The sequence below is a fragment of the Elephantulus edwardii genome, unplaced genomic scaffold (assembly GCF_000299155.1).
Source record: "Elephantulus edwardii isolate Elephantulus edwardi_28Jun2011 unplaced genomic scaffold, EleEdw1.0 scaffold00126, whole genome shotgun sequence".
Lineage (NCBI taxonomy): Eukaryota > Metazoa > Chordata > Mammalia > Macroscelidea > Macroscelididae > Elephantulus > Elephantulus edwardii.
The window spans coordinates 7,626,620-7,652,925 of NW_006399876.1; the positions used below are offsets into that span (position 1 = coordinate 7,626,620).

Genomic DNA, 26,306 nt, shown 5'->3' on the forward strand with positions numbered 1-26,306 from the left:
GAGCCGAGCCGGGCTGGGGACCAGCCGCCCAGGCCCCCCGGCCGTGACCTTGGCCCCAGACGTGACTGCCAGGGGACCCGGGACGAAGTAGGAGCCTAGACCCAGACCGGGCTCTCCGGAGGGGCCGCGGCCCTGACCCCAGGCTTGGCTTGTGAACGCTGAGCAAGAAGACCCCAGACTCACAGTCATGGTTTCAGGAACTTCATCCCAGAAAACCCTGACCCTGGAGTCCCGCCATGACCGAACCCCACAGAACCTCAGAATTAGACCTTGAATCTAGCCTCTGAGATGAAAACCTGGGCCCCCTGGGCCCACCCCCAGATGCGACCATGACTTTAGTTCTGGTTACTGACATGCCACCTTGATTTCAGACCCAGATCACTGCCCTAAGCCCAATCTCTGGGTCCTAAGGTCCATGTCCTGGACTGAGAAATGCACCTAGGACAAGGACATCAATCAGGGACCCAGCCTGGACCCAGAGAACGTGGGACCTGACGATCCCAGCCAGACCCCAGAATTCCACCAGTCCCAGCCTAAGATCGAGGCCCCTGCACCCAAACCCACCCACTCTGTGTCCAGCACCCTACCCTGCACCCATCCCACGCAGAGGGATTAATACTGAATCCGCCATGTGCGATCAGACAGGGGTCTTAGCTGGCTGAGAAAACTCCCTCAAGGACAGCCCAACCCAGGTGGCAGAAACTCCGTGTCCTAGGGTGACAGGACTCACACCAGCCAGTTGTTGTTGTTGTTGTTGTGTGCTGTCAAATCAACCATGCCTCATACCAACCCTACGAACCATAGCTCTGAACTTGCCCTATCCTGAGCCAGCTTTCCACCTGACACACCTGACACCACTGCGACAGTCATTGTGTCTCTCAGTCTCATCTGCTGTCTTTCTGTCAATCACCCTCCACCTTTTCAAGCATGATGTCCTTCTCCAAGGACTGGTCCCTCCTGGTGAATGTATGGGAGATGTGTACCAACCCTAGGCACATGATACTCAATCCTCAGGACAGTTCTGCATCCAGGGCCCTCTTGCAAAGCAGGACCTCCTGCCCCATGAACTTCTCAGGTAAGGAGGGCCTACAAGCTACTTTCTCAAATTAACTCCCACATAACCTAGTACCAGAGACTCCAGAGAGGTCAACGTTCCTTTCTCAGTGGACAGGATACACCCAGAGATGGAGGACAGAATCCCTGTTTCTCCTTGACTCCCTTTCACCATGTGTTTTTTTTTTTTTTTTACTTCACCACACTTCCTTTATCTGGCCTCCTGAAAATCTTCTTATAACTTAGAGTTCACAGGATTTCCTGACCACTACCCTGGGCCACTGGGCCGATAAGGAACATCATGATAGATGGAGAAGAGATGGAATTTGTCAATTACTTCATCTTACTTGGATCCACAGTCAACTCCCTTGGTACCAGCAGTCAGGTGATCAGGAAATGTATTGCATTGGGAAAATCTGCAGTCAACCACCTCCCTGAATTATTGAGAAGCAATGATGTCAATTTGAAAACTATGGTGTGCCTATGCACCTGACAGCTGCACAACAAATAAGGATAACAGGAGAATTGATGCCTTTGAGCTCCGGCATATCCTATGGACTGCCGAAAGAATAAAACTGGACTTGGAGAAAGTGCAGCCAGAGTGCTCCTTGGAGGCAAAGATGACAAAGTTTCGTCTCACATACTTCAGGCGTGTTGCTAGGAGAGGCTATTCCTTAGAGAGGGACGCCATTCTTGGAAAGGAAGATGATTGCTGAAAAAGAAGACCCTCAATAAGACAGATTGACACAGTGGCTATACCAATAGACTCAAGTGTGTCACAGATGATGATGATGGCATGGATAGGACAAGGTTCAGATCTGTTGTTCATAAAGTCATGATTAGTCATATTTAACAGCACCTAACAACAACCCAGGTGCAGGCCCTGACCAGGTCACCATCTGCCTAGCACCTCGAAGTGGCTTTCTGGGCCTTGTGGGACCGCTGAGAGTGGGTAACCCCAAGAGAAGCTCCAGACACCCACACCGCATTGTCCAAAGTAGACCAGATTAGCAAGTTACTGGACCTACAAGTCAAAGTCTTGGATAACCTGTGTCCTTTATTCCCTGCTTGACCCCTGGAGCCCTCCACCAGCACACCCAGCACATCTCCAGCCTCATCTTTTCCATCCCCAGTGCTTTCCTCCTTAGCTCCCTGTCACCTTCTCCTGGTCACCAGAGCCAAATGCATTTCTGTGACCTGTTGTTGCCAGGTGTCTCTGAGTCAGCCTCCTTGCATAGCCGCTCTATGCGACTGAGCAGAACCACTCCACAGAGTTTTCTAGGCTGTCAAATGACAATCAAATGACAGAGCTGCTGACAGACTGGAACTGCTAGCCTTTCAATTAGCGGCTGCATGCATAACTTGCGACATCACCAGGCCTCCTTACTTGTTATCCGTGAGGCCTGAATTTTAAAACATTAAGGTTAATAATGTACCATCCCGAGTTTCTAACAGTGGGATTGGCCTTAATATTTTGTGTCAATTGGATAATATGTGCTTACATTGGAAATGCTTGGGGAAAGGGGAGGTGAATAGTTTATCTATCCATGGTCAGGTAGGTCTTGGAGAAAGTGCAGCCAAGGAGTCCTTGGAGGCAGAGATGATAACACCTTGTCTCACGTACTTTGGGCATATTGTTAGAAGAGGCTATTCCTTAGAGAGTGATGTCATGCTTGGGAAGGTGGAGGCTTAGTGAAGGACAGGGAAGACCCTCAGCCAGGTGGATTGACACAGTGACTAAAGCAGTAGCCTTGAGTGTGTCAGAGATGGTGAGGACGGTACAGGATAGAACAGGGTTCATTCAGGTCTGTTGTTCATACTGTTGTTATGAGTCGTACTTGACTTGATGGCACCTAACAACAAGGAACAACCACCCATGTTAAGGGCAGGTCCATATTCCTCCCTGCTCCCAGCACCCTGTATCCAGCACATGGTCTACCACAGGGCCCAACACAGACAGGACATCCATCTGCGTTTGAATGAAGCACATGGGTTTTGGACTGAACAGCAGAGGTAAATAAGAAAGCTACAACCAGAGTCTTGGGATTGGGAGCATGTTGGCTTGGCTTTTATGGCACAAACCCTATGTAAACTATTCTTCCTGATGAACTTGTTAGACCAGGATGTATGTGTAGGTTCTGGGAGGTGGCCCTGCCTTCCCCCACCAGATGGTCCCTCCTGCCTACCCAGAGCCCCACCCAACCTGGCTGGAAACCAGGGTTCCTCCAAGGAGCCTGTCTCCCGGGTACTTTTCTACGTGCAGGAATCCAGAAAGTAGGTCCTGGAAGTGGGTGCTAGGGATAAGGTGGTGCCAGTCCCCAGCCCCTCAAGCTTTGGGGATGGTGCTGCCCTCTGGCGGTTGTGGGGCGGTCGGTTGTTAAACTTGCCTTATCACAGAGTCTTGAATCTCTGAGCAGACCCGGTTAGAGCTCTGACAGTACCAGGCTCCGGCTGGAATGCTGGGAGTGCAAAGAGGAGCGGAATCCCACTCCCACCCAGCTGGCAGACTCGTAGACACATGGTTGTTTGGCATCTGCATGGATGACTAATACGTGTTGCAAACCTAACACATCCCACTCTGGGCTCCTGTCACCCAAGTCCTGCCCAGTGGGCTCCTCCCACCTCCCCATCTCAGATGAGGCTCCTCCAGCTCCCAGAAATGCTGGAGTCATCCCCATCCCCACTCCTCTCTTCCTTCATCTCCTGCCTAGTACCGCGTATGCACATGCTGTCACCTGCCCTGTGCTGTTGACTGCTTGTAATGTCTGCCAGGAGCCTTCCACATGTCCTGTGCAACACCACCACGTTTGGTTCCCCTAACCTCCACCTGGATGCCTGCACTCCCCTACTCCCCCCCCCCCAGCCCTCCCTCTTCTCTTCTAACCTCTCCATCCACCTCCACCTGGAAGTCAGCCAGCTTTTATAGACCACAGTTAATCATGCCTCCCGGGCTGCCCCTACCCTCCTTCCTGATCCACAGTCACCTCCCTCTAGTCTGTGTTCTGTCACTTGGATGATTGAAGTTCGGGCCTGACCTCTATGGCTCCCCATGCCCAAATGCCCTTCTCCTCCTTTCCTGGGGTCTCCCTGATGCCCTTTTTCTGGTGGTCCATATTGTACTTGTCTCACCCAGCATGACATTTGGGCACAAATTAGGGTCACAAAGAGACTAAGATTCAATGCCAGCCCAATCCAATAGGGAAAACTTAATCTCAATTAACTAGGCAAGAGCTATAATTCCAGGAGGCAGAGCCCAAGGGAGAAAGGCATGGTCAGCTGGAGGTCAGGGAAGGGGGAACAAGGTCCCAACAAGGACATCATCTACATGCGTGAGGTCAGGTGAGGACCTATCTGCTGGGAACTCATTCCTGCCTTTCTGTCCCTGGGCTTTGAAGACCTGGGAGCATGTGCAGAAGGGTGTGCCTCTAAGACTGACTTGTCATTTCTGGAAGGAGCACAGCCTTGCCCCAGGAGTCAACGTACCCTCAATGTGCTGGGTGGACAGAGCTGACTCTAGATCCCGAGGTACATTATACCCATCAAGTCGCTTTGGGGAAATTATTTGATGTTTAGAACTCAGTTTCCCATTCGCAAAATGGGCATGTGCCTCCCAACTCTCAGCAGGCACCTGTGTTGGGGACCCAAGCTGGACAGAGCTGGACAGTGCACTTGTGTGCAAACTATACACAATAGCCACCACGCGTGCAAGGAGACGGGGTGACCTCACCGAGTGCTGGACACCCCCTATAAGGCAGTGACGAGCTACTGAGTAGGCACCTCCTCCTCAGGGACGCCTCCGAGGAGGCCAGAACCAGAGGGATGAGAGGGAAGAGCTAGTGAGAGGCAAAAACTAGAGCTTTGCTGGCACGTGAAACAGCAAGAAAAAGGAAACAGTGGAGGCTCACAGGGAATAGGGGGCCTTGGTCATCCAGAAGGGCTCCCCGGGTTCGTCAGGACTCTGTCCATCGTGCTATCCAGGGACTTTCAGAGGCCCCCCTCGGCCTCAGGCATCACCCACAACTGGCTTCGCGGGCCCTAGATCCACTAAAGGCCCCCCAACTCTCCTGAAGGTTATTCGGTCCGCGCCCCACCCCGCCCTCCACGCTCACCAGGCCCCGCCCACTAGACACGGATCCCGCCGGCAATGCGGGCCCCGCCCACTGAGGACACGGACCCCGCCCAGTCACCGCGAGCCCCGCCCTCTGAGTAAAGACTCCGCCCCGCCAACACAGGTCCCGCCCCATCACAGCGCTCCTCCCCAGTGCGCATGCGTCTTCGCCTCCGCTGCCAGCTTGGTCACCGAACTTCCTGCAGAGCGGCCGTCTGTCTTGGTTTTTACCGACTGTGTGGTGTGTCTGAATCACGGGCTCGTAGCCCCTACCAAATCCACATTCTGGGCTCTGGCACCTGCCATACGGAGGTGGTAGTTGGGGAAAAACCTGAGCTGGAGTCCTAGCACCACCCCTCACTGCCTGCTGGGGGCCCGGGCGCATTCAGTAACTGCGAAGGAGCCTCGCCTTGAATGTTTCTTCCAGGCCTCACTCGGTTGCTTTGCGGACGGAGAGGATGTGTGTAGGCGCTGCGTTGGGGGGCGACGCCTGGTGTCCTGGGCTTTCTGTGTCCACAGGCATCCTCCGTGGTCTGCATTCGTTTATCCTCTTTCTAATTCCTTTCCTGGGCATTTTCCCCGTGTGTCTGTCCCTCCTCCGTCCTGTCAAGCACAGTCTGGGGGCCGCAGCTGGAGTGGGGTGGACCCCTGGAAGGCGGAAGTTGGGCGGCAGAGCGTAAAACCTCAACGTCGGCGCCCACTCGCTTTCCTGCCCACACGTGGGTGTCGGCTGAAGTTTCCTTCCGGGCTGGGCGCCGAGAGCGGCTGCCGGGGAAGGTGGTGGGAGGGCGGCCTCGCAGCCTGCAGGTGCCAGGCGGGCCCAGCCGTGCTTGGCACGAACCCCCCAGGGAAGCTGGGAACGTCCCTCCCCCAGGGTCAGCTGCATAATTTGCAGCCCTTCCCCCCCCCCCCAGTGCAAGATGAAAATGCGAGAACTCCAGAGTGTTAAAGTAGGCGGGTGACCCCTCTGAGCTCAAGGCCCATGAAGTGAGCCTTGCTAGCCCACAACCCCGCCTTCCTCATACCCCACTCCGGGGCAGATGGCAGTGAGTGAGGGGAAGAGCTACCTAAGGCCAGTCTCCAGGAGCTTCTGGTGGGGTGGGATGGGGGGGTACTGAGTGCCTCCTGAGATCTCTGGTTCACGCGCCGGGTGCCCAGGCATTGCCGGGTGCCCAGGCATTACCAGTTCTGGACCTGCCCCAGACTGGTCATAAGGAAGAGTGGCTCACCTGCCCGCGTCCAGGTGCTCATGTGACACGTGGTGTGTTTACAGAGAGGCTGAGTGGAGAAGGCAGACTCCAGGGCCAGGGCCTAGATTTTACTACTCAAATCACTTTGGGCAAATTACTTAATGTCCCGAGGCTCATTTTCTCCTCTGTCAAATGAGAGAAATCTCAAGAGTGGGGTGGGGTGGGGTGGGGTGGAGTAGGTTGTGAGGATGAATTGAGTTGATGTGTGTAAAGCCCTTAGAATAGGTCCAGCAGAGGTCACCTGTTAACGACATTGTTCTTGCCCACAGAGCACGGAAAGTCCACATTAATCCCTTCTGATGGAAAGCCAGTGAGAAGGGCTATTAGTGGGAGAGATGCAGGCAGGGCTTATGCATACAACCAGCCTATCTGTGTGTGAAAGACTCAAACCCCACCTGCTCCTTCATCTTCGCCTGTCGATGTATTTGAGCCCCTTGTTGTAGCCACCTCTATCAGCTCACCTTCGTAAGGGCCTTTCACTGACCCTCTGCTATCACCAGGCATGATGGACAAGTCTCTCCTGATCACCTGATCACACTCCATGAGACAGGTCGCATCACCTTTGCTTTTAAAAAACACTCCAGCTTTAAGTCAAGAAACTTTTGTTCTAGCAGCACATCTTCTAGTCAGTATTCTTTGACAACACCATAATTTCAGTGCATTAATTCTTCTTTAGTCTTGCTTACCTCTTGTCCTGTTTTACACACGTTTTTAAGCATTTGAACAGTTTAAACTACCATGGCTTGGGTCAGGTGCACTTTCATCTTCAAAGTTACATCTTTGTTCTTGAACATGTTTGCAAAAAATTTGGCCAAGAGCGATATTCTGTTGAATTTCTTGACTACATACCATGGACAGTCAAGGGAACAAACAGGTCTGTATTGGCGCGAATGAAATCAAGTTTCTCCTTGGAGGCAAGGATTTTAAAGCTCCATCTCTCATACTTTGGGCACATGGCCAGGAGGGACCAGTCCTTGGAGAAAGACATCATTCTTGGGAGGCTGGACAGTGTGAGAGGAAGACCCCAGATGAGATGGATTGACTGGGGTAGTAGGGATAAGTGTGTCAAAATCAGTGAGACTGGCTCAAGATAGGGTAGGGTTCAGAGCTATTATTGTACTGCTAGAGTGGCAGGCAACGTGATAGCACATAATGATTTCCATGGACGCTGATTATAGGTCAAAGTAAAATGAAATCCTTCCAAAGTGTGTGAGATGATATTTTACCATCCTTGCCTCTAAGGAGCATCCGGACTACATTTCGTCCAAGACAGATTTTGTTTGTTCTAGCAGTCCATGGAGTATTCAAAATGTGTCAAGATCATAGTCTTTCACTGTTTAATCAGTATGCTGAGAAAATAATTCAAGAAATTGGGTTTAGTGAAGATTGGGGCATCAGAATTGAAGGAAGACTCATCAACAGCCAGCAATATGCAGGCTGTAAAACCCTGACTGCAGGAAGAGGGGTTGAAATAATGACACAGATCTAAGATTACAGCTTTTACTATGAATTACACCTTAACATAGAAAAGTGTCTTCTTCACAACTTGGACAATAAGCAGCATTGTGATAAAGATTGAATTTGTCAAGGATTTCATTTTACCTATAATCAGCGTCCATGGAAATCATGTGCTATCAAGTTGGAAGAGGACATGCTTGAAAAAGCAGAGGAACAGAAACCTAGTATCCCTTTGTTCTGTTGGAATGACTGCTTCTTGGTCTAAGTACAAGTTCCTCATGAGCACAATGATATGTCCTGAAATCCCAGTGTTCTCCACAACTTACCATGATCCACAGTTGAATCTCTGCATAATCAAGAAAACACAGGTAAACTTCTGGTGGACTCTGCTTCCAGCCCAAATGCAGCTGACATCAGCAATGACCCCTTTCATGTTCATGTCCTTTTCTGAAAACAGCCAAAGTTTGGTCAGTTCCCTTTTCATTGTTTCAGCAGTTTTTAAATCATTAGTGGCCACTGAGTCCAGTCCAACTCATAGTGACCCTGTGAACAAGATGAACCTCCTCCTATGTGGCACCTATGTGGCACCGTGCTCATCCTCTCTGACATAGTTAAGCCCATTGCTGTAGTGACTATCAATCTTCTCAAAGGCCTTTCTCCTTTGCTGACCTTCCAAATTTTTTAGCATGATGTCCTTTTCCCAAGGGATAGCCCCCCTTAAAGCAACATGTCCAGATGAAGCTTCAACATCCTTGCCTCTTACAGAATATTCTTGTTGCACTTTCTCCAAGACATATGTTTATTCTTTTGGCAGTCCATAGCATATTTAGTACTCTTCTAACACAGCTCATCCTTATTGTCCAGCTCTCAGACGCAGAGCAAGTGATTGAAAAGACCATGGTTAGAATTGGGCATACCCTAAGTCTTCAAACTGACATTTTTCTTTGGTACTTGTAGAGGTCTCTGACAGCAGATTCCCAATGTACCAAAGACGTCAACTGTGGATTGAAGGAAGATGAAGTCATTGAAAATTTCATCTTTTCTCCATCTGTCATGATGTTGGCCCAGTGGTGAGGAATTTTGTTTTCTTGATGTTGCGATGTAATCTATATTGAAGGCTATATAGTCTTTGATCTTGTGCAACAAGCATTTCAAGTCCTCCTCACTTTGACCAAGCAAGGTTGTGTCTTCTGCACAACACACAGTTCATTGATGAGACTTTCTTCAATCCTGACGCCACACTTTAATTCAGAGTCCAGGTTTTTGTGGCATTTGCTCAGCATACAGTCTGAATAATATGGAGAAAGATTTCTTGATTTTTAATCATGTGCTCTATTCAGACAACAGCTTTCTGGTCTAGGCAGAGATTTGATATGAGCATAATTAAATGTTCTGCAACTCCTAGTCTAAATGGGAATGAAATTATTTTCAGCAAAATTTGACTTACACATGATGTTGTTGATTGCCATTGAGTACGACTCAAAGCAACCCTATGAACAAAAGGCCTGAAGCCTTTTTATAACTATTGTCATTTATTAGAGTTTCCAGAGGCATGTTGTTTAGGATGTGGATGCCACTCCTGCTTACTATTCAATAATTTTAAATCACCGAACATTTTTACATTGTTATGGACCATCACTTATTTTAAATTTTTCAGCAAAATTTTACATGCTTGTAATGTACTTAGTGTACAATTTTACTCATTATGTTGGATCACATTCCTTTGGAATAGGCACTTACCTGAACTCTGGCAGGAGGGCTTGTAAGATACTTGTCTACCAAATTTCTCATGTAGTAAAGACCTTTAGTGTTATCACCATTTGTTGAAACATGTGTTCTATCAACTCCCAGAGCATTTTTTTCAATGCTTTCAGTGCAGTTTGGGACTTCTTCCCTCAGTAACAACAGCTTTTAATCACATACTATATTCTGAAATGGCTGAACATCAAACCTTTGAGCTTTCAGCAAAGATCCACTTAATATTGGTAATGATATTGCTCCTTCTATGTCACCTGAGTCTGGTCTGAGTTCCCTGTTGACATACTACAAAAACAACTACTATGCACACCCATGTTTATCACGGTTTTGTTCACAATAGCAAAGAGTTGGAAACAACCTAAGTGCCCATCAGCAGACGAATGGATAGATAAGTTGTGGCATATTCACACAACAGAATACTATGCTGCACTGAAAAACAAAGAGCTCATGAAATATTCAGAATGGGTATGGGACTGACCTCGGGGTTGGGGGGAGACTGAGAAAGATGGATTCAATAATGTATATAGCATTGAAACAGATAAGGGAGGAAACTGTTTAAAAGGGGTATGTGATTATGTATTTTTGTCATGACAGGAGTCAAGAAGGCTGCATAGTGGAGTGGAGCTGGGGGGAGGGATTGTGTAACAATTAAAGAACTTTTCTTTCATTTTTCAAAGATAAGAGTGAACAGGGTAGGAGGGAGGAAAGGTGGGCAGGGAGAAGAGTGGAACAATGAATGAATGGACATAAAAAATAATCTGTTGAACAGAAAAAAATAACCCAAGAAACCCCCTACTTTTTAATCACCTCCAGCTAAAATTTAGCCTGTGCTATTAAGTTCTACACAACTTCCGTGTTAGAGCTTGAGGACAGCATTACCATGCTTAAGAGTCTGTCCTGTCTTGATGCTGCTCCTGGCTTTACACGGGGGACAGCAGCAGCTGTAGCTTCTAAGTGCTCTGGCAGTGACGGGGATTCACCTGGGAGGCTGCTGGCATGGTCTGGATTCTAGACAATGGTGATTCAGAATAGGGAGACAGGACAGTAATGAAACAAAATTGACACAGATGGGCAGGACGCCTGCACGGTAATGCAGAACCCTCCTAGGTGGCATGCGACATAGGCACATGACCTCCTAGCCCAGAGCCAATACTCACAAAGCTCGGTGGTGGCCAGGATGTGACCAGGGATCAGAGCAAGTTTCTGCTGGAGCCAGCTTGGTGACTGTAGGCTGCTCTGCACATTTAGATGTGGAGGGTGGCCTTGGGGGAGATGGGACAGAACGGTCTTCATAGACTTGTCTCCAAGCCTTTCTGGGATAAGGAAACCTCAGACAGAGTTATTTTACTAGACAGTTGCTAAACGTTTACCTTGCCAAGCCGCCTCTCCTACAGGTGGAGGCTATGGCTGGTGGATTCAAATGGCATGCTTTGGGTTAGCGGTGCAATCTCTTTATCACCAGGCCACTTTGACATGGTAAAACTTGTTTCTAGAAGCAAAATCTCCTTTTTGGGTGGTGGGGGTAAGAGCCAGGGAGTTAGTCCCAGTTCCCAGCAGCTCCACCACAGGGCAACCACGGCTGTGGTCTGGGTGATCACCTGACTTGCTTTCTCAGGTATACACACACACAAAGGCAGAAGTTTAGGTCTTGTTTTTAAAAGCCTTTTTATTAAAAACAAAAAACCCAAATCAAAATATTTCCCACTGGAGGCTATTTCTTTTTTTTCTTTTTAAAAAATTTTATTACACAAATATCTCCCACTCCCACGTGTCGGAGGAAAGACGCCCTTACTCTCTCCAAAACCAACAGTGGGGGCCTTCTTCCTCCATCCCTGGCCCAGAGCAACCCCGACGTGGCGACTGAGATCGTGGAGGGCCGATCCCCTTAATGCTTACATTTAATTTAAAATTTTTAGCACAACATTGGAGATGGACTCTAAATCAGCAACAAAAAATAGATATTTACAGTATTTCTCCAAAAAACAAACAAAAAACACAAGCAAACCCTTAAAACATAGTGACTTTAGGAGTTTTATTTATGGAGCAGTTATTTTTGAATCACCAGGTGATTTTATATTATATATATATAAATTTTCTTCCTTTCTTCTGCGGCTTTGTGCCCGGTGCTTGAAAGACGAAGCAGGGTCTGGTCCAGCATGGAGGGCAGCTCTCCTGGCAGGGCGGGCAAAGAGCAGACTGCAGGAAATGCAAAGGGGCTCCCCAGGCCTCCTTTCCTCCACTAGACCAGACAGCTCTCCCTTCACAGTCCCAAAGAAAAGGACAGCCCAGCAGGGCACCATCCAGCTGCCACTCTAGGCTCCCTTTCCTGCTGACCAGTTATGTGCACGGCAAAATGTGTGTTGTCCAAACTCAAATCAAATGAAACTCAAACCAAACCCCAAATAAACTACCAGCTTGGAGATTTCTGCAGATGTAAAGTCTCAAAAATCAGAGGCACTCTCCCGGCACAATCCCTGCTCCGAGGGGGTCTCTCCACCTCCCTTTTTATCAAAAGACTTAAAAAGCAAACGAAAAAAAGGTTATCTCTTCAGTATTTTCCACAGGAGCAACCGAAAAAAGGCAGGAAGCTTCGAATCATGTCATCAACAATATTACTACTCAGGGTTTTGCTCCATACCCAGGGTTCTTTACAGAGAAGTCCCCTAACTGAGGCACTCGAGAATAAGTCACTGGGATTTCCTCGGAGTTGTAGCCCCAGACTGCTGGGGCCTGGAGGCCAACGGAAGGGGTGGAGGGTCAAGAGAATGGACTGGTGTTTATAAGGTGCAGCCGAGAACCAGCAGATTGAAGAAACGGACACAGGGCCCCACCTCCCGACCCATTTTTCTCTCAGGAAGCCAGTCTGTGCCAGGATCAAAGTTGGGTGAGATGGCAGCAGGGACTCTGCCACATTGCTTTGGAAGGGTGTGGTGGCCTTTCTCCTCTGGCGTGGCTCTCCTCCTGGGAAGAGGAGGGTTAGACTGGGCTCTGGGGCTGGGCCAGAAAGGGCTAGGGCTGCAGGAAGGGGCTTGGGGAGCGCGCTGTGCTATCGATACCCTTACAGACGGGAGCAGAGTGCAAACTTGCATCTATCATTTCTAAGCTCTTGACACAGGCTGCTGCTATGAGCATCTCCTTACACACTTAAATATTGACCCAAAAGAAATTCCGACCTTTCTTTCCTTTTTCTTTTTTTTTTTTTTAAAGTGCAAAAAGCTCTCTGCTGCCCTAGAGAGAAGATCTTTGGACAGGCCGTTCAATGCAAAGTAAAAGGGGGCAGCTGACGGGGCTCACACAGGGCGGTGGAGTGGGGATCCAGGCTCCCCGTCCCTCCACACACACTCAGCACACAGCCACACACACAGAGGCACATGCACACCCCGCCCCTGGCTGCAGGCAGAGGGCAGGGGACTGGATTCTAAGCAGGACCCCACCCATAAGAGCCAGGTCAGTGAGTCACTGGGGCAACACAGCCTAGCACTGGGCAGGGGGAGGCTAGGCTTGGCTGGGAGCCTTGTCCAGTCCCCATTCCCTCTGAGGCCATGTATCCCAGAAAAGCACTCAGTGGGCAAAGCCCAGGACACTGGGAAGGGGCAGTGGAGGACAAAACGGGGCACAAGGGGGATGGTGCCTGTCTCCGGATCTGCCTGGGAAGCAATGCAGCGGGGGTGTCACTGGGGTGGGCAGTTCCAGCTCCTCTGAAGAGCCTCAGTCCTAAATAAGTGCAACAAGGACCTCAGAGAGGAGTGGGGCAGTATAGGGAGAAGGCTGGGTCGGGACCACCTCACTCAACTACTGGGAGCACTGCTGGCATTAAGCGACCGAGAGGAGAGGAGGGCACGCACAGACGTGGACCAGAGGTTTGAACGTCTCAACAGCACCAGTGTGATCTGCACGGGTCTAGCGTTCCTGGAGCTGCATGCTCCTCTTGCATAAGCTGGGAGAGCGTGACAGAGGGGACACACTGGACGCCATAGGAGAGGCTGGCCTCGGGAACGGCACAGGTGAACCTCGAACACACACCTCCCAAGCGGAGGGCCTGGCCCCGTTGGGCGGGCACCTCCCCGCACACAGCTCCTGCTTGCTCCTCAGCTCAATCTGCTACCTCAGGAGTGAAGCAGCCTGGTGTCCAGCCCCCTCCTGCCCCGCCTGTCGGGAAGGGCTCACAGGACAAGAGAGCGAGAGGGGGTGAGGCTGGCCTCAGAGCCCGTGCAGGGTCGGGGAGAGCAGCCCTCCTCGGGAAGTCGGGGAAGATCGTTTCCTGTTCAATCTGGGCTTGGTGTGTCTTAGCTGATCTTCTGGATCAGCTTCTCGTCAGACAGGCAGTAGAGGCTGTTGATGGACAAGTCTGAGATGAAGTGCTCACAGGCTTTCCGTGTGATCTGCTTGCATCCTCGAAGGTCGATCAGGGTGACATTGGCGATACGCCGTAGGTAGATGAGGGTCTGGTCTGTCAACTTATTGCAACCTATGGAAAGGGGACAAGAGACGTGTGCTCAGTACTGCCCCAAATTCTCTTCACCCCTTAGTGCTGTCTCCTTCCCTTGCTCCAAACGATCAACGAAAGCCTGTCTTGTTCATGGCCCTCCCTGCGTCTCCGCCTCAGCCCCACAAGACCAGAAGCAGCAGACCACACACCTGCCATGTTGAGCTCGGTGAGAGAGTAGCGAGTGGAAGACCCGACAGCAGTGAGCAGATTAGAGGATTGGTCTGTAAGGTGGCTGCAGTGACTGAGGTCGAGTCGAGACAGGAGGGGCATGTGGCGAATGATGAGGCGAAGAGTGGCATCTGTGATGTCAAGGCCTGCCAGCCGGAAGTCAGTCATGTTCCGGAGCTTGCTACGATTGTCCTGACCTGCACGGGCAAGAGAAGGAGCCTGGTCCAAACTCTCAACTCTGTAATCCACCCTCCTGCCCCCTCAGAAGACGTCAGCGTGAAGCCCAGCTGCCCAATGCAGTGTGGCCCTCAGGGAGTTAGCCATGTGTGGGGCAGTTTCTAGGAGACCAAACAAGTTTTCTTTCTTCTCTGCGGCTGGCTCGTGCCTCGCTTCTACAGTACAGGGCTGTGTGCAGAATGCTCCGCCCCTTCCCACACTGCAATTCCATTCCAGACTCTCATGCAAACAGCTCTAGACACTCTACCTCAACCAGAAAGCCTTCCCAGACTTCCTTAGGCCTCAAACTCCACTGACCAGAAGACAGACTTCCTCCTCTGTCTGGAGAGTTATCTGCTTGTAAACAGTTAAACTTGCACTTACATCTCAACCACCACTGTACCCACACTTGACTGTTCTTTCTGAGGCTACCAGCTTCCAAGAAGGAAATCTGTCAAAGGAAAAGTGTCACTAGCGCAGCAGAAAAGTGAGAATACCTGGTTTATCAGTTGGTGGAGCCAGCAAGTCTCGAATTTGAGGGTCCTTGATTCCTACTGCCCACCGGAGATCCAGGGTCCTGAGAGGGGGGCAGCTGGAGGTACTGAGGGCCGACACGGCCGACCAGGAGCAGCCCGCCAGGAGGAGGTCTTTCAGTCCTGTAACAGGGGTTAAGAAGTGACATGCAATCACATCTCCCATCATGCCAAACCACCGTAACTCCACAAAGGCTAGGAGATCCTCAGCCCAGGGAAGAGTCCAAGGGTTTCTTCAATGTCTCTTGGTTTCTCTGTTGAAGTGAACACTGTTCCTACCAGAGCAATAGAAGTGAGACCTCCTAGAGAGACATCAAAACGCTGAATAGGGGTTTATAAGCAGCAGACAACGGCCATGTGCCTCTGTCCCCAGTAGGGGCTCTGCTGAGACCTGCTGTCCAGGCCACTGCCTTGAAGTGTGCCGTGTTAAGGTGGCCCATGGGGGAATCTCCTGCTAAGTAGAAAGGCGGCAAGGGTGCAGTACTGCTGCCCTGAAGCAGTTCTAATAAATGTGTCAGCACTGGTCCTCTTTGGGCCTGCTTCCTCTGAGCCTCTGGCAAGATGTGGGCAGCGCTGCTCACCTGGCAGCCTGTTGACAAGCCACGTCAGTTGCTTTTTGGAGATGTTGGTCCAACTGAGGTCAAGGCTGACTGGCTGTTTCTTGATGATGCCGCTGAGAGCCTGGGGCACAATAGCCTTACACCTGCTCAAGTCAATTTTTGTCCAAAGTCTCTTGTCGGAGCACCTGTGATACAAAGAAGAGAACCTGCTATCATGAACCTGATGGCTGTCAAAGGTGCCCCCACAGACTGCTGGAGGTTTCTCGACCCCAAGCACCCCATTCATTCCCCACGATCTTCTAGACAGACTGTTGCTGATTCCCTTTGAGTCGAGCATGACTCAAGAGACCCTATGAATAGAAGTCCTGAAGCCCCTCTACAACTATGACATTTATCACAGTTCATCGAGTTTCAGGAGGCATGCTGTTTAAGAAGTGGATGCCACTCCTGCTTCCAAAGGAGGACAATATCCTATCATTTTTTGCTTCAGAGAACAGTTTGTCCTTGATAGCAACTAGATACTGCATAACCTCTATGTTAGCAAATGCTGTGACCAGCTGACTCCGACTTACTTTTGAGAACGTGACAAATAACATACAGGGCCTGTTCACTGGCAAGGCTCAGGGTGTATACTGGGAACATTAGGAAGACTCTTCTTGCCCTGTGAGGTGCCTAGGTTGGCCTCTACCTCTCCCTTATTAATCAACCCCAGATACCTGAAAGGCAAGTTTCTACTCAGCCCACCCACGGCTCACTTAACAATTAGATTGAGAACTGGAGCCCACACTGGGTCAGGCTGAGAGGCAGAAGCCTTAGTGTTCCCTGCTGGCTCCTCGCTAGCTCAGACCAGAACCGGAGGGGGGCTGCCCTACTGTGGCAGTGCCCAAGTCCACGCCCCACGGATAGTATGGCATGTTCCTGCTTCCTGTCTCATCGCCTCTGCCTTCATGAGAGGCTGGCTGGTGGGAATGGGGAGAAGCAGATGATGCGAGGTTCCCAGGTTTCTGTGTGCAATCAAGAGGCACTAACCATGCAAGGAAACACTAAGAAAATGTGGGTGAACTTCGTGAGTTTGGACTGTTTGCAAAGAGGAATTTTTTAGAAAGTCTTTTCAAGCCTCAAAAACTTGACTGCTGGTTAGAGAAGGGAACCGGATCTGCATATACTTTAGGGATGACAATGAACATTCATTTGGAAAAGCTTGTCTAGCAACTTCTCTTGCTAGCTGGAGGATATGTGAAGGTGGAGACTTAAATGGAATCACCCTGTTGTTAGGAGCAGAATGGGTACCCTGTTCTCATCTGTGCTGAGTCCAGAAGACTGGGGAAAACACATTTGGCTCCCAAGATTATAGAAGTCTGGTACAATCCCCTAAATCAGTTTCCCACCCCTAATAATGAGGCGTAGTGTTAGGGAGCTGTGCTGCCAACCCAAAGGCATGCAGTTCAAATTCCTCAGCTACTTCACAGCAATCTCCTCTCATGCGACTTACTGCCTCTAAAAATCCGCTGGAGGGTCAGTTCCAATTCGACAGTACATCACAATAATAATGACAAAGGGGAAAGTTCAGAGCAGGAAGAGAGGGCAACAGACTGCATTTCCCCAGTCATGTCTGCAGACACAAGAGGGGTTTCTCCATGTTTAACAGGATACCCTGTCTAGGAAATGGCAGGGATGACTCCCTTCATACAGGAATCAATATGCCTTCAGAGGGCAAAGGGTACACGGTTTTCTTGGGGAAAACCTGGCGCTTACTCCCATCCCTGTTTCTGGGTCCCTGTGCCCTGCTCACCATTTATACCACGTCTTGCACACTCGCATACATTCACAAAGTTCTCTGCGGCCGAGGTAGCGGAAGACAGACATCCAGACTTCTCGCTGCATCCAGCTCTCATCTCCATCCTGAGCCCAGCTTCCTCGACCGTTCAGCCTGGCCGCACCCCCCTCTTCTGCACTGTCATCATCCTCGTCTGCCTCCTCCTCTTCCTCCTCCTCTCCTCCCAGCCCATCGTCATCCCCACGCTGGGGCGCTCGAGCTGGGCAGTGCTGCACGAGCACACGGGGCGAGTGGCGAAGGTTGCCAGAGGAGGCTGTGATGGCCTGCAGCTTGGGCACAATCGATGTCCCATGGAGCTCTTTGGTGGGCCTCTGCAGTGTGACGGTGAGGTACGACCCCCGGATCTTGGCTTTCTCAACCTCAGATAGCTCCTTTTTGCCGCTCGGATTGTTCTCCTTTTCCCGTACCATGGTGCGCTCGGTGGCCTGCAGCCTCAGTAACTGCCGCCGCTTGAAGCGCTCATCACGGCTGGCACTGTGGTGGTCACTTGGGCCAGCCCCAGGTGATGACCGAGTCACCATACCCCGAGGGGACACGGGGTCATGGATGAGCTGCAACATGGAAGTTGGGGAGTGGGGTGGGGGTGTGAGTGGCTCGTCACAGCTCCGCAAAGGCCGCAAAACTTTGGCTTGCACGGCTTCATCGTCACTTTCTTCCATTTTCCGCTTCTACAAAACAGACCCAGGAAAACAACATCAGAGTCTCTTCCCTTCCAAACCCTCAGAACTTACTGTGGCACTCAGATATCAGACAGAAGCATCACCACTGGTTCTCTAGGAACCAGGTGCATCCATGCGAGGGTGGTCTTCTTGGAATCTGTCATCCAGAGTCCAGAAACCAGAGCCCCAGTGCCCACCTGTGCTCAGCAGAGCAGATCACAGAGCAAAATGCTCTAAGTGGGCCATCTGAGAAAGTGACCTGTGTGCACGTACACAGCACTGGCAGTAGGATATGAGGCTCCTCAATTTCACACATATTCCATATTTCCCTTGCGACTTCTGAACTATCATTTCTTGGGTTAAAATAGGTGTCACAGAGACTACAACAGCACGGTTCTGTGCTATGACAACTTTCAAACCAATCTCTTTCCAGTGGTGGAGGAAAACCAGCAGCCACAGGCAGCGTGACCCAGGACGCTGGCTACAAGGACAGTCACTGCTCAGGCTCTTGGCTCTCCCAGTTTTGTGGCTGCTCCTTCCCATCAGCACTCATCCGGTCCCTGGACAGTGTCCTCCGTGAGAGAGGGGAGAAGCTACGAGAAGCTGCACAGGCGCTGGCGGAGGAGACCTAACGCAGCACTCTCGTGAAGGACCACAGCCTTGCCCGGTGGCAGGCTTGTTCTGCTTCAGGCCCGCCCTGGAAAGGCTGACACATGAATCGGCTCAACAACTTGTTTCACTTGGGACATCAGATTTTTCTGAAGAAGCTGTTTTATGGCCCTAAACAAGCCCGGTTCTTAGTGCTTTCAAGAATGAAAGCAGAGAGCAGGGAGAGTCCCTCAGCACCTTCTCCATTTCCACACAGTGCACCTGCTATCACAGGCCGTGGTGACTGCCGCCCAGCCGGCCACTTCGTTCTGGCCCAAGGCAACTCTTGCCTGGACAGGCCCAAGTAACCAAAGTTTGTGGGACCCTCAGATATTACTGGTGGCCATTATGGCTGGTAGGCCCAGCTGCTAAGGTCATGGCACTGGTCTCTTCTACGGTGGGGCAGTCCTGACAGAACCTATCTAGGGAATGGGAAGCACTTTCCACAAAACCACCAAGGTGAAAATGACAAACATGAACTTGCTTAACTGGAAACTTCAGTACACAGCTTTATTTCCTGCTGCCTGACTCGCTCACAGTATGGCCCACACCTCAACAACCCAGCGTGACTCCTCTTTCCAGAGCCCTATAGATGAGAAAGCAAGTCCACAGTGTTCTGACGTCACCACTCCTTCCTTCTTCTCACACGTGTGCTGAGGAAGGGCCTTACCTGGGCTTTCTCTGAGCTGTCTTCCTGGTAGCACTTTGGGCACTCCCAGCAATTTGGCAATTCCTCATTAAGCAACCCCTCTCCATCCATCTGTAGGCAAAGAGGGATGTTACTGAGAAGGCTGTCTCTTCAGCCTTCCCTATCAAACAATAACAAAACCACTGTGTGTGAGAACCATGAGAGAGAGCCAAGCTGAGAGCCCACTCCAGAGCAAGCCAACTGCAGAGGTCTACGGAGGAGTCTGAAGGGCACTGTCACCACCTTGGCCTTTGGGAAACTAGTCACCCTGACACTGGGTTCACCCAATGGGGGGCTCCATGAGGAATTCCAGATGCTTGCAGCAACTGGGTCTCGTCTCTTCAAGGTCTTATATGTCACTTTGAAAAAGGAACTGAACCTCTAGGAACAGGGCTGTGATACTTAGCAGGGCTTTGACCTACTTTCCCACAACTGAAGCAGAATCTCTATTCTAAAGCTCTAAGAATTACCTGGAGATCTTGTTAAACGTAGATTGTGACACAGTATAACTAGAGTGGAAATCATGGTTAGCTTATGACTGTTAGTTAGAGACTACAGAGATGAAGTCTCCTGAGTTTGTGTTCCCAACTGTAAAATGGGGATAAATAGTAAGACGCACTTTATAGGGTTATGATAAGGATAAAATATATTAACAATGGCAGGCATGAAAATATTTTTTTAAGTAACCATTCTTGGTTAAATAGCAGTAACATCCCATTTTATCAAATTCATGCATATTTCCCGTATTTTGATCAGTCTAGTAACTGACGTCTTATTAATCATTGTCAGTCAGGTGGCAGTGATGACTCAGGTGACACCCTGAAGGCCAAGAAGCCTGGCATTAATTCACTCTGACCCAAGAACACAGCTCCAACTTCACTGAACATTAAAGATCCAACAGAAAAATCCTCAGGAAAGAGGTTCTCTGCCCTGACTATGTGTAAGAGTTACCAGGGAAGTTTTTGGAGAAACATCAAAGAATTGAGTCAATCTCGTATTAAGGTCTGAATTGCATCAGTATTTCCTTGACAGCCTGGGGACTCCAAACACACATTGCAGAAGTCTACTTGTAAGGTCCTCAGAGTGAACCTGACACCTAAATAAAGGTGGGAAATTGTCATGGGGCTCATTTCTCACAGGAAGGACAGTGGCAACCTCTCTTAAAGGTGTTCTCTCCTCAGTGGCTCCACTCAGTATCTTTAAATATTCCAACAGCGGAGACTTCAGACATTCATTAAGCCTGTATTCACCTGGAGGCAGCCAGGATGAACTATCTCGTTGCAGATACAGCATTCCATGAGTTTCTTTTCAAAGTCCTGTGTCTCTTCATTCTGATCCACCTCTCCACAGAGAGAACACGTGACGGAGTGAGGGAGCCTAGGCTGAGGAGGACAAAGACCGAGACTTAGAGTCTTATCATTTCAGTCTCCCATTAACTGAAGATAGGTGATTTAGTCCTCTTGGGTCTCTAACCAAAACAGACTGGATGCTGCTGAGTCAATTCTACGAATATCAGAGTGGAACTGTGTCCTCTAGGGTTCTCAATGGCTGTGATCCTCTGGAAGGAGATGGCCACAGCTTACTGCAAAGGGACCTCTGGGAGAGAGTGAACCACCAACCTTTCAGTAACTGAGGACTTAACCCTATCAGAGTCATTCACAGACTTAAAAAAAAGAGAGAACCAGCTGCTGAATCCAGAGACCACTAGAGACTAGTTTATTTCTCAACTGTCCTTTTAGCTGACTGGTCCTTGGTCTGATAGAGGGCAGTGATGTGCCCTTCAAATGCTGGTCTCTTGTTTAAAAACTGGCTAAGACTGAAAGATGAGAATGTCTTCAGTGCTAGATACCTTTCTTCTGAACACAGGGAGCAGACAGATAAAATAAACAAGGAGGGGGCAGAATAAAGGTCTATCTTTCCCTTTCTAAGTCCAAGACTTCTGTGCTACACTAGCTGTAGATTGTGACAATGGGGCAGGACAGGGCAAGCTTCCAATCTGTTGTTCACAGGGTCACTCTCTGTCCTAGTCGGTTTGATGCCACTTCACCAGCTGCATTTCAGCCCTTGTAGCCGCCCCCGATTCTTTACCAGCAGATCACTCACTGCTAAGCACTGCCGAAGAACACAGGACTGCTTCATGCGCCCCGGGCCCCCGAACTTCTTCATGTCCCTGCAGTAGTGGCAAACACCACACTCCCCTTGCACACAGGCTTTGCATTTTCGACAGCGAACTCGTCTTCGCCTGGCTCCTGACACAATCGGGGAGGCAGCAGCTGGCCTCACAGGTGTTAGCCGTGGAGCTGGCTTCATGGTGTGTGGCTTTGTGATGGGGATGGCAGGAACCCGCACCTTTGGCCTGGAGGGGAATTTAAGCTGCAAAGAGAAAAAAACAGAGGTCACTTATCTAAGGCAGTTTTAAGGCATGACAACGGTGAATTTCAGAGTTAAATACCTTGTTTAGAAAGTTAGTAACTATGGCCCCTCAGCTGTTCGACGTAAAGAAAACCCCGGGAACACAGTTATGCTTACTTGGTGCACGTATGGTGGCTGCTGTCATGCTACAACAGCAGAACCGCGAGGCTGTAACAGAGACTACATGGCCTGCAAAACCTGCGGTATTTACTATTTGGAACATTATGGAAAAGTTGGCCAGCCCTGTCCGAACCTCTTCACCTGCCTCTTCAGCCACATCCCTGCGATTCTGCTGAGCTGTTAAGATCTTTTCTTCCTTCAACCTTCCTGGTTAATGGCTCACCATGTATTAAGACCCCAATATTTCTTATCCAGAATTCTACTACACAGAATATACTCCCAAATGAGATAGTATCAATTGGAAGAGGGGAGTCTCATTAATCTCTTTCGTTCCTAAATCCCAAGCACATGGCCCGGTACCAGCTGGATTCCCTGCTGAAGAGTTGAATTTCTACCCCAGATAAACTGAGCGAGAACCAACATTTTAACCAAGGTCCTCAGGTGATCCTTACAGAGCTACGTGTATACACAAGAATCACCTGAGGATTTTGCTCAAGGCCCTTCTGATTCAGTTTATCTGGGGTAAAAGGCGAATCCTCAGCCCTACTACAGAGCAGACACCCCAGTAACATTTAAGTGTATTAAAAGTCTCCTGAGTATTCATTTATAATTTTAGTACTTATATTTACTCTGGTGACCTTTTCAAGGACAAAGTCTGTATTTCTTAAAAATTCTTTAATTGCCCAATTTAAACAAACTTTAAACTTATTTCTCTTTTTCAAATTTTATTATTTTTGTGTGTATACCGTCAAAACAGATCTGACTGGTACAGGAGAATTGTTCCCCCTTTTCCAGCAGAGCATCTGGTGGATTTGAACTGTGCACCTCTGGGATTGCAGTGTATCTTCTTGCCACTAGGCCACCAGAGCTCGCTTTAAACTTATTTCTAACACAAAATATTCAACTGTCAAACGTGATGGAATTATTCTGAAGCAGGTCTCATGTAGCCAGGCAGAAGCCAGGTGCAAAGGTGGTTCTTTAAAGGCACAGCTTTCTGCCACACACTTTTACATTCTGCCTAAACACCCCTGGATTATGAGAACTTTGCAAGTTTCTGATGGGGACCAGTAAAAGGGGCCTGGTTTCTTTGCCTGACTAATGCAGGCAGGATTTTCTCACTATTATTTAACAAATAACCCTGACAAAGGACACTAGGGGAAAATATTACCCACGACCTAACTGAACAGGCCTTAAAATTCCCAAGTGACAATGTATCAGCTGATAGACAACTTCTTCTCCTTTCAATTCCATACTGAAAAGTCCAAATTCAGAGGGATATTGACAGCATGGTCTCTGCAAAGTAGAAACTCACTCACACTCATTTTAAGATCTTATCTATGGGAACCACTGGTCAGAGGACAGAACTGGTCCTTTTTGCAGTGCAAATGCACACACTGGCATCTGAAACTAGAAGGCAGAACCCAGTCTGATATGATAGCTCTGTTAAGACAGTCACCTCCAAAGATAGCCAATTACCCTGACCCAAGAGCCAATGCAGAATGGAGTAATGATTTTCTGTCAGTTTGTATTAATGTGCTCAAAACTGTTGTTTTTCCTCCTGGAATGGCAATGGTTGGCCAGCAAATGCTGAAGACCACACAGGATAGTTTCTTACCTTATCCCTTTTTGGCCACTGGACTATAGGGACTCCAGTGAGGGCTAACTTGGGATCGCTGTTTGCAAGCTCTTCCAACAAAATCTACAGGAGATAAGAGCGAAGAGGAGAAAGCAGAGCATTGTGAGCAAATAGGCAGTCAGCCCGTCCCAATAGCATTCAGACTTAGCACGAGACTCCCAGTACCAAGTAGTAGGCTGACTACAGCCCATATTTTCACTTCACAGAAAGACTGACTTGCAAAACCAGTACATTACAGATGAGAGAGAAAATTTGAATATAATGTGTCAAGCATTTACCTTGCTCTCAACTCCTTACCGTGTCACCCCTGCACTGTTTAAATTTACTCTCAAGTAATCAAGTACTGTGACAAAAGCTACCTGTCGTGCAGATCACCCCTCCTCTTATCTACAGCATCTAATGAACACCGACAAGTCGTGAATAAATGGATTCATTGTTGAGTGGACGACCTTCCAGGGGCTGGAAACCACTCGGCAGATTATCGTCCAGCTTAAACCACTGGCTTTGGGTTGGCAGCAAAACCCCATATTCATGAAGCCACCAGAGAGTCCTAACAGGTAGTGAGTAGTAGTGACCTCATGTTGCAGATGCAATCAAGTGACAAAGAATTATTGCTTACATCAAGATATAAACACCAGAGGTCCAGTGTCTTGATCCAACCCAGGCTGTTCTTCTAAAAGTGACTACAGACACCTCAGTCTCAAACCAAACCCCTATTTCACCCCCAAAATCCCAATAAACACAAAGTCGATTAGAACTGCATTTGATCCCATAAACTGGGCAAGTGCACTCTTCAGGGTGATAGTCCCCATGGCTTCAGCCAATCTAGCTTTAAAGACTTGAGGGGCAATGCCACAGTCTAGAACGCCACCTAAGTGAATCACACGAACTAAGTGTTATTGAAAACTAACCTTTTATGTTTGAGACAGATATTTCCGAAGCCCAAACCTCTTAGCTAATGCAATTCCTCTTCTGACCTCAGGTGCCCTAAGGCAGTGGCACCAGCAGAAGGCAGCCCAAGAGACCAGTTACACCATTCCTTTCTGGCTGTTGTCGACAGTACAGGATATTAACTGCTTTAGAGAAAATGGAACTTTGATCCTGGTAGGGTCAGTGTGCCTGTATTATCTTTAAAAAGCACCATCATCATCCTGTACACCTGGAGACTGTGGAGAACTCTTCTGAAGGGAGTGGAATTCTGAGATCAAGCTCTTTTATCCTCAGACCAAGGATAAAGGGCTGGGAAAGACCCTTTACCTCAAACCAAAGAAACTCCTTCACCAAGACTTCCTTTGCCAAGTCTCCAGATGCCTCTCACCCTCCCCCAAACGGATTTCGTTTGCAGCCGTTTTATTTACTTCGAGTTGCTATGGTACCCTATTCTGGAGCCTCCTGTTAACACCACACTGCGTGGGGGTGAAGAGGCGGGGTGTGTGCCACGTGGGGCAAGGCTCTGGTATGGTCTCCTGGTCTCCCCAGGGTGAAAATCTAGGTCCATTCAAATGGTGTGCTGGGAGTGCCCAGCTCCCCTCCCCCACCCCCTGCTCCAAGCAGGACTCTGCCCATTTCCTCTGCCTGGGAGCCGCACTGTCCACAAACAGGGACTTTCCACTCTCAGCAAAACAGACTGCACCGAGCTGAAGGCGGTTTAGCTGTGCTCACGTACCAAGTCTAACTACCTGCAGAATCTGCGGGGGAATTGGGCGGCGGGTGGTCAAACTGTCTGCAGGGGACAGGTATGCATACATCCGGACTTGGGGACTGGGTGAGTGTGGGGGTAGCGGCATGCAGATCTCCTCCCAAGCCCAGCCGGATTCAGCTGGCCCACTCAACAGAGCACGCCCTGCCGGCTGGAGATGAGGCACTTCCCCAACCATATAAAGAAACCACCACCCTCACCAGAGGGGCTTGGGGTGCAAGGGCACCGGAATGGGGGGTGGAATGTGCCACCTCTCCCGCTTCTGCTAGAACATATTAACCCAAAGGATCACAGGAAGGAGACAGAGGATGTCTGGGTGAGGGGGAAAGAGTCCCCAAAGCAGAGCGACCCAGTTCAAAGCACGTTCTACCAGGTGAAGAAAAAGCGCAGTGACGGCTCGACCACCCAAAGTCCCACAGCCACGTCCTGGGAGAGCCCCGCAGTCAGCTCTTCCGCCTTTTGGCTGAGACAGTGTCCACTGTCAGACAACACCCCGTATCAGAAAAGGCTGCCGCCCGCCTGCCTGACCTTGCGTCTGCTCGCTGGGAGCTGCCGAGGCTCTAGGGTGAAGTTTCTTCAGCGTCTTTGTTTTGCTTTCTGTGTCGGAAGTTGTGTGGAAGGAGTTGGATTGTATGCCGTCAGGAAAATCCCGCTTTACTTGAGCATTCTGGAATCTCCCCAAGCACCGAGGCAGGCCGCCTGGCTGGAGCCCTGCAGGCTGCCCGAGGAGCCGCTGGCCGCCCCAGCTCCCTGCCAGCCTCGGCTCGCGCGGCTTCCTGTGCCTGCGAACAATGCTGCTGCGTCACCCACATGCAGCTCCCAGAAATGCTTTGCAACGGAAGGCGGCAGGCGGGGAGCCGAGCGAGCCGCGGCCCAGGCTGCAGCAGCCGGGAGGGAGGAGGCGGAGGCGGCGTGCTCGGGGCGCCCCTTCGCCATTGGAGGAGCCGCGGGAGGGCCGCCCGCCACCGCCCTGCAATCGGAGAAGCCGCGGCCGGCCGGCTGGGCCGACTCCAC

At 49.9% G+C, this 26,306-nt stretch overlaps 1 protein-coding gene across 1 annotated transcript in view; it reads right to left on the reverse strand.

Moving 5' to 3' along the window:
* Window positions 1-13,632: 13,632 nt before the first annotated feature.
* KDM2A (lysine (K)-specific demethylase 2A) overlaps window positions 13,633-26,306 on the reverse strand; it is a 148,046-nt gene continuing 135,372 nt past the window's right edge. The window contains exons 12-20 of the mRNA XM_006893265.1: window positions 23,573-23,656; window positions 21,529-21,798; window positions 20,676-20,807; window positions 19,408-19,497; window positions 17,386-18,098; window positions 15,615-15,778; window positions 14,998-15,156; window positions 14,266-14,481; window positions 13,633-14,095 (exon numbers count right to left, since the gene is read on the reverse strand). Of these exons, the coding sequence (XP_006893327.1) occupies window positions 13,914-14,095; window positions 14,266-14,481; window positions 14,998-15,156; window positions 15,615-15,778; window positions 17,386-18,098; window positions 19,408-19,497; window positions 20,676-20,807; window positions 21,529-21,798; window positions 23,573-23,656 (2,010 nt within the window). The 3' untranslated portion in view covers window positions 13,633-13,913. The remainder of the gene's footprint in view (window positions 14,096-14,265; window positions 14,482-14,997; window positions 15,157-15,614; window positions 15,779-17,385; window positions 18,099-19,407; window positions 19,498-20,675; window positions 20,808-21,528; window positions 21,799-23,572; window positions 23,657-26,306) is intronic.